This window comes from Aptenodytes forsteri, unplaced genomic scaffold, assembly GCF_000699145.1.
Source record: "Aptenodytes forsteri isolate BGI_AS27 unplaced genomic scaffold, ASM69914v1 Scaffold42, whole genome shotgun sequence".
Lineage (NCBI taxonomy): Eukaryota > Metazoa > Chordata > Aves > Sphenisciformes > Spheniscidae > Aptenodytes > Aptenodytes forsteri.
Window position 1 is genome coordinate 546,840 of NW_008794081.1, and position 7,257 is coordinate 554,096.

At 33.7% G+C, this 7,257-nt stretch overlaps 1 protein-coding gene across 1 annotated transcript in view; it reads right to left on the reverse strand.

Annotated features, from left to right (window-relative positions):
- Positions 1 to 6,634, reverse strand: part of LOC103893554 (contactin-associated protein-like 4) — a 203,461-nt gene extending 196,827 nt beyond the window's left edge. Inside the window, exons 1-2 of the mRNA XM_019470308.1 lie at positions 6,613 to 6,634; positions 6,407 to 6,517 (exon numbers count right to left, since the gene is read on the reverse strand). Of these exons, the coding sequence (XP_019325853.1) occupies positions 6,407 to 6,517; positions 6,613 to 6,634 (133 nt within the window). The remainder of the gene's footprint in view (positions 1 to 6,406; positions 6,518 to 6,612) is intronic.
- Between the last annotated feature and the right edge of the window lie 623 nt (positions 6,635 to 7,257).

Genomic DNA, 7,257 nt, shown 5'->3' on the forward strand with positions numbered 1-7,257 from the left:
AAAAAAGAACTATTGAATAAACTATCCTTTAAATGTTCTTTGTACTATAAGAAGTGCAATAAGATGTATGTGATATTCAGTGAAATTGTAGGGTAAAGTTTAATGAAAAAGACAAAGAAGCTCCATATACACACCAAAGAAAAACCAGATCTGGTAGCTGTCAACTCATTCAAGTTTCCAGGCCTCTTCTGAAAATCTGGCAATGTAAGCTGGCAGTGTAATTAAAATACATAGGTTTCTTTCTACTTCAGGGAAAGAGAAAGTGGTAAACCAAATTTTTTGGCTACTTAACAACTTCTATTTTCAAATTTCTTCTATTTTCTTCTGTTGTATTCTAATCAAGTAATTGTGTGTGAATATGGGGCAAATCCCCATCTAGCTCATTTAGGTGCCCAAATATCAAGGCTCTTCCATGGGTATGTGTACTCTTGTAGACATACTGAGTTTTTTAACTCAGTAAGTAAAAAACTTCTGAGTTTTTTACCTGTAAAATTGCAAAAGTTCATTAACGCAAAAGAAGGCCCGCATTCTTGGGTATAATGGTTCAGAGCCATATTAATAAATCTTTTCCAGTGGAATTGGAATGGTGAATGAAAGGACTCTGTGTGTGTACAACCAGCATGAAATACTGATCCCACTGCAGGCAAAACCAGAAAACCCTGACCTCAACAATGACACAACCTTCTCCCTCTGTGGTAGAGGGCTCTTCCACAGGTCATGGTTTGGAGATATGTCAAGAAACCTTCTATATTTACAGACGAAGCAAACCGTCTGTAGTGCCAAACTACAGCTGCCAAACTTCAGCTGACTACTCATCATGAAAATTATTGGCAAACAGTGGACAGAGACACATCCTTGATGGCCCAGGTTAGATATTGGTACTTATGGTTCCTATCACTAGTCCTAGTAGGCATGCTCTGCATGCTGGCCATTTTTTCCCTTCTTTTGGGATGCCTCATTTCTCCCTCTAAAGAAGTGTGTTTTACCTATCTATTTATGGAAAAAAAAAAAAAAAGGACTCTCCTTTGGACAAAGTGTCTACTTTTAAGACATACAAATCCTTAAATGCTTCTGTCCCCACCTGGCTTTTTCAAGCCTTTTACAGATCTGAGAGCTTAACCAAGATGTTCTTTGTTTCTTCTCTTGTTTAGTTTTGGGGTGGGTTTTTTTTTCTTTTTCCTTTTGTTTCTTTTAGCCTCCTGTGGAAAGATACATTAAAAAAAAAGCAGCCCTCCTAAACACCTATTCACAGTGGTGGAACCGGCATAGAAAAACAGCCTGGTTTTTCAACAAGGCTTTCAGGATCCGGAATTTACAACACAGTTCAGTGGTAAGGTATATAGCTATATGGACAGTAAGAACTCCTTCTGTTTGTATATACAAAAGTTTCATTACTTCTTTTTGCTAGATAACATGCTAATGGTGAATTGCTAATTAAGGACTCTCCTTGACAAAGTGTCTACTTTTAAGACATACAAATCCTTAAATGCTTCTGTCCCCACCTGGCTTTTTCAAGCCTTTTACAGATCTGAGAGCTTAACCAAGATGTTCTTTGTTTCTTCTCTTGTTTAGTTTTGGGGTGGGTTTTTTTTTCTTTTTCCTTTTGTTTCTTTTAGCCTCCTGTGGAAAGATACATTAAAAAAAAAGCAGCCCTCCTAAACACCTATTCACAGTGGTGGAACCGGCATAGAAAAACAGCCTGGTTTTTCAACAAGGCTTTCAGGATCCGGAATTTACAACACAGTTCAGTGGTAAGGTATATAGCTATATGGACAGTAAGAACTCCTTCTGTTTGTATATACAAAAGTTTCATTACTTCTTTTTGCTAGATAACATGCTAATGGTGAATTGCTAATTAAGCTCAACTCCCCGATTAATTTCAGAGTCACAGCTTTGTAGGATACAGTTCCTATTTGATAAGTATGACCTCCGTTCTTTCCTCTAAACACTTTACAACTGACCCTGTTAAAGTGCTTATTTCAATAGGTAAATTGATTACCATATCTCTGCATAATTGCTTTGCCATGGTTATTTACTATTTCACCAATCTTCATGTCATTTACGCATTTCATCATAAATGATTTGTGTTTACTTGTATACAGTCAACAAAAGTATTGAACAGAGTTTGCCTTAGAGTTTCCTATGAACTTCTGTGGAAACACCTTTATAAAGTAAGGATAAATGCTTTTTGAGATCAACCAGCTAGATCTTAATACATTTAATTTGGTCTGTATTGATATTGTGCTATTATTTAAAATTAGGAAGTCATGCAACATTAGGCCAAAAGTCAAATTCCACATACAATAAACCCCTGCATTTATGTCCACTAACCTAACCTTAAATAATTAAATCAGGGTTTTATAAGATCTATTTTTCCATTAAAAATATTTGACTGATATTAGTGTTTGGTTTTTTTACTTAGCTCTTGTTACTTGACTCTTCTATCTACTTTTCAGTTATTGCAAGCAGAGCTGATGTCAGAGTAACTACTTTACCAGTTAGCAGCAGTATTCATTGGCTGTGCTTGAGTATTGAATATTTGCAAAGCTTCAGGAAACCAATACAATAATAATAATTAAAAGTTTGAAGAACATTTAACAAGTTATTCCTAGATGTTATCACTTTCCTTAGGTGCTAATGGACTGAAAAAACTTTTTTGTCATTATGTAGTTCACATTATCTTTTTCCTTTACAGAGAGCTGAAACATAAGTTAGCTGTTTTACTCTCTGCTGTCACCATTTTTATTACATCTTCATTTAAACGCCATACTGTACTTTTTATTAAACTATAGCGTTCTCTCCTCAATCCCTTTAACTTTTCCTGTTAATTTTCTACATTTAGTAAACACAAAGCTATATGGTTAAAGAACTATTCCCCCTTTCAGTGCAACTTCCCACATTCCTGATAAACTTCCTGCTAATTTCTACCTTTTCTTTGCCAATTGAAACAGTGTAAGTTTATATACATATTTGTCTTACTTCTTTACTGATAAATGACAACAATTTGACTCCTAAGTAATCTGTGTAAAAACACTGTATTTTTTCCTGTCTAAATTGTGTTCAATTTTCCATAATTTTGTCATTTTAAAAACCAAGTATATTATTGTACTAGGACCAAAATCTGCTTGTCTAAATTGAATGTTAGAGGGTCACAATCACTTCTAAACACTAACTTTGCCTGAATAAATGATTTGGCTTTATTCAAAGTAGAGAATTATCTATATTAAAGGCAAACACATTTACAAAGATAAGACAATTTATTTTGAAACTGTAATGATGTGTTCATTGCTTCCATGAGATCACTGACAACACAGCAATCCAAGTCATATTCTCCTAATAACAGGTCTTTTTTCCAGTCTATATAGTTTGACAATTTTTTATGTGACTAAACCCATTTGTTTATAACCACGTATGTATGATGACTGACTTTGTTCCACCCAAATAACACTTTCGTATATATACACCTACAAATATAGTCAGGTTTTCCCTTGAAAATTCACAGAAAAGAGTTAAATACTTTTCCCTTGAATTCACAGAAAAGAGTTAAATACAGATTCAGTACAGAAAAGGTATTCCTTGTTCCATAGTGAGTACTGAGTCTCTACTCTCACCAAAAAAAAAAAAAAAAAAGTTAAGACTAATTTATTTAAGATTAATTTATTGAAGACTGAAGACATTTTTCATCTCACCTCATCTACACAATTCTATAGAATTATGTCTGAATGAGCAAAAAGGTACCTAACCAAACAGTCTCGTCATAAGTTATTAAACCAACAAAACATTTGAACGTGACAAATGAGTAAGACATTCAAATCTGTACCCTGTTGAGTACTGTGAACCTGAGGTACACAGAATGAGAAGGCAGAGAGCTAGCAATCTTCTAATTAGGCAACTTGCTTCTTTGTATCTACATGAGATGGAAAGATACCAGTTGTAAAGCTATGAGCATTTCAATGTGTTCACACACTACAGGGCAATGTGAAGAAAATGAGAAATCTAAAAAATGCATGCTAACATGGTACAAACAACTTCATAGCACATGAAAAGAACCAAATGGAAAAGGTTTTTAAATGTACATTTTTGGGAAGACCAATATACTGTTTGATGAGAACTCATGTGTTGGTTAAGATTTTAAGAGCATGTGTTACTTCAAATTAAGGCAAGTTCTTCCATAATATATACTTTAATATCACAACTTCATTCAAAACAGAAGTTCATGCTTATCAAATTTGTACACTAGGATAATGAAATAGATTGGGATATTCCTTCTTCACTATAGAATTTCTATCTATCAGTACATAGCAAATGTTCCAGTAAATCATGGAGATCCAAGAATGAAAATGCTTTTAGCAGTGCAAAGTATTCTTAAGATTTAATTTACATAATTATCAATTACATACATTGATATAAAATATAAAAATTAAATATATGAGGGGAACTGGATGCATTTGAATGGCTCTAAATAACCAGCATGGTTCTCATTGTCTGTATTAATCCTGAATTATTAAGATTAGATTGTGACTTAAGACACAATATTTCAGTGAGGTCTCCCAGGACTGCACCTTTGAATCAGTTTCTTTCTTGCTTCCTCGTGGGTAATAATTAAACAGAAGTCAGTGTCCATAGAAGCTCCTTCTTCCACAAGCCTGTATAGCAGCTCCAGCCACTGCATGCTCAGGTTGTCAGACAGCTTACCAATAGGTGGGAAGTTAGGCTTCATAACTTCTTTGAATTTAGACTACACTGTGGATCATGGATGGTTTACAAACACGAGACAAAGATGATTTGAAACAGTAACATATGCTCTTGGATATCTAAACTGATTTCATTTCAACCCAGACTTTAGCTGTTTTTAAAGCCATAATTTTAAAACAGAGTGTTATTTTTAGGTATGTCAACAAGTGGGATTTTGTTTACCAATAACACCATATTGCTACATTTAATAAAATCCGTCCTAAAGGTATTTATTCCTCCTTAGCATTAGCACTGTGATGTTAAGACCAAGAACCTTGCTGCTATACTGGGGGAAAAAAAAGAAGAAAAAGTGCCTTAAGTATGTTATTGACAGGAATGACTGAGCTCCTGGATACTTGCCTAATGAGGCTGATGACTGAGATTTCTCGGTATTTCAAAGTTAATTTTTATCTTTTTAATGTTCAATGTACTTACATGTATTTTTTAACATGACTTTCGAATATAATTACTTATTACAAATAGGCCACAAACAGCACAAAGTCTAATGTGATATGTCTTGACAGTTTAAATTAATTTTTGTTTGACAGATTTTATATAATCTAACAGATACTGTCAAAAAGCTTCAGAATAGATGTCCTTCACACAGAAAGTGTAATGAGACTGTTGTCATTAGGAACAGAAAACATGTTTACAGTAATTAGAAGAAATTAATCATTTTTTATTCCTACAGTATCCTTGACACAAAATATAAGATTTGAGTTATCACTAAACTTCAGCTAAAATGGGTAATCTCCAGATCTTCTGACATATACCCAAGTGTTTAAACCTTTTAGCTACGTCAGAAAAGACAAAAATAATGCTATCAAAGTTTAATTGCATTTAACAAAAGAAAATGTCCCATAATTGACCAAAAAGACTGAAAATGTATGTTCAATTACTATAGCAAAGAAAATTAGAAATTATACAGAGCTTTCAGAAGATTTATGTAGGCTATTATTTATGTTATACCTCTAACAGGCAAGTTTCCTTCACTTTAGTAAAAATTTGGACCATATGCCATTATGTAGTTTGCCACAGTGTCAGTGAATAAGCATAATAAAATAATAGGCTCAGTGAAGAAATAAAATTAGAATAAACAATATTTTAAATTTCCAGGAAAAAGAGAAAACAGTTTCTCGAAAATATTTCCTGAATATCTGGTCCCGTCTTTCCAAATGGAATCTGCATTTGGCCTTATTTCCTTAGAGAATGACATACAGTGACATTCATATGTTTGTGCTTCTATTTGTCCTCTAAGAGAAAAGAGATTATTTATGTTATTATTGTCTTGTTAAGAAAAAAAATTAATTTAAATTTTGTTTTATGAATAGGCACAAGTATATGTCCAAAGCTGTCTACATTTGATGTTGGAAAATCACATGAAGATTTTGGTTTCAGTCAGGATGAATCCTGTACACTAAAATTAGTAAAATGTTCACAAGTGTCTTAACGTATAATTTTACCACGAAAAACTTAGTGTAGATGGCAAGGTGAATTCTTTGAGACTGTTTTACCTTCCCATTCTCTTTAAAACAACAAACATAACTCTCCCCAGGCCCAATAATCCAGAATATGTTTACTATGTATCATTTCAACATTATGCACAGGTACAAAAATGCTTAAAAAACCCTTGTAAAAAAATAACATCAATCAACCAATAAAATGCACTCACCCTCTCTTCGATTAAGCCTTGCAAATCCAGGGCTGTGACTGCTAGACAGCTCTGATGAACTGCTGAACGATGACTGAGGCAAAGCAGACACCAACTGATCATCACAATTATCTGCCAGTGAAAAATATCACATTCAGGTTGATACAACAAACACCACTTACTGGAACTGTAACCAAAGAAAACACTAGAAAAATATCTGAATCAACCTTGTATCTGAGAGCAGCGCATCTCTAAATATTTCCTGTTGCTGTATTATCTGTAAAAGTATCAGTACTGAGGCAGCACCTTTTTTTTCTTTACCTTTTTTTTTTACCTAATATTTCGTGAGACTACCAGGGTGCAGTTTATTATGTTCTTCAAGTGGCTGTACTTGCTCACTTCTAACCTAACTTCTGAGATCATACTGATAAATGGTTCACAGCTCACTCGCTATCATTTACATGGATAGCAACTGACGCCTTCTAGTCCTGATTGTAGCATGAAGGTACAACCTCAGCACATGCTTTTTATTTTCTTTAGACCTGATGCCAGCACAGGTCTGTGCAATCACATTTAATGTGCAATCACATTAAATTCAGTTATTTCTTTAAAAAAAAAAAACAAACCAAATGAAATAAAAGATAATATTATCCTTTTAAAGCACTGTAAGAATGACAAAATGGAAAACCTTTTGCTTTGCAAATGGTATGCGTGTTTGATAAAGACAGCAAAAAATCATTATTGCACAGTTATTAGTATGCAAGTCCTAACATCATACAGAATGAAACCTGAGTGTTTCAGAAAAAGAAGACTTAACTGCGGTTCACAATCAATGGTGCATAAGCAAGCAAATGCTAATCAATACTTTGGAT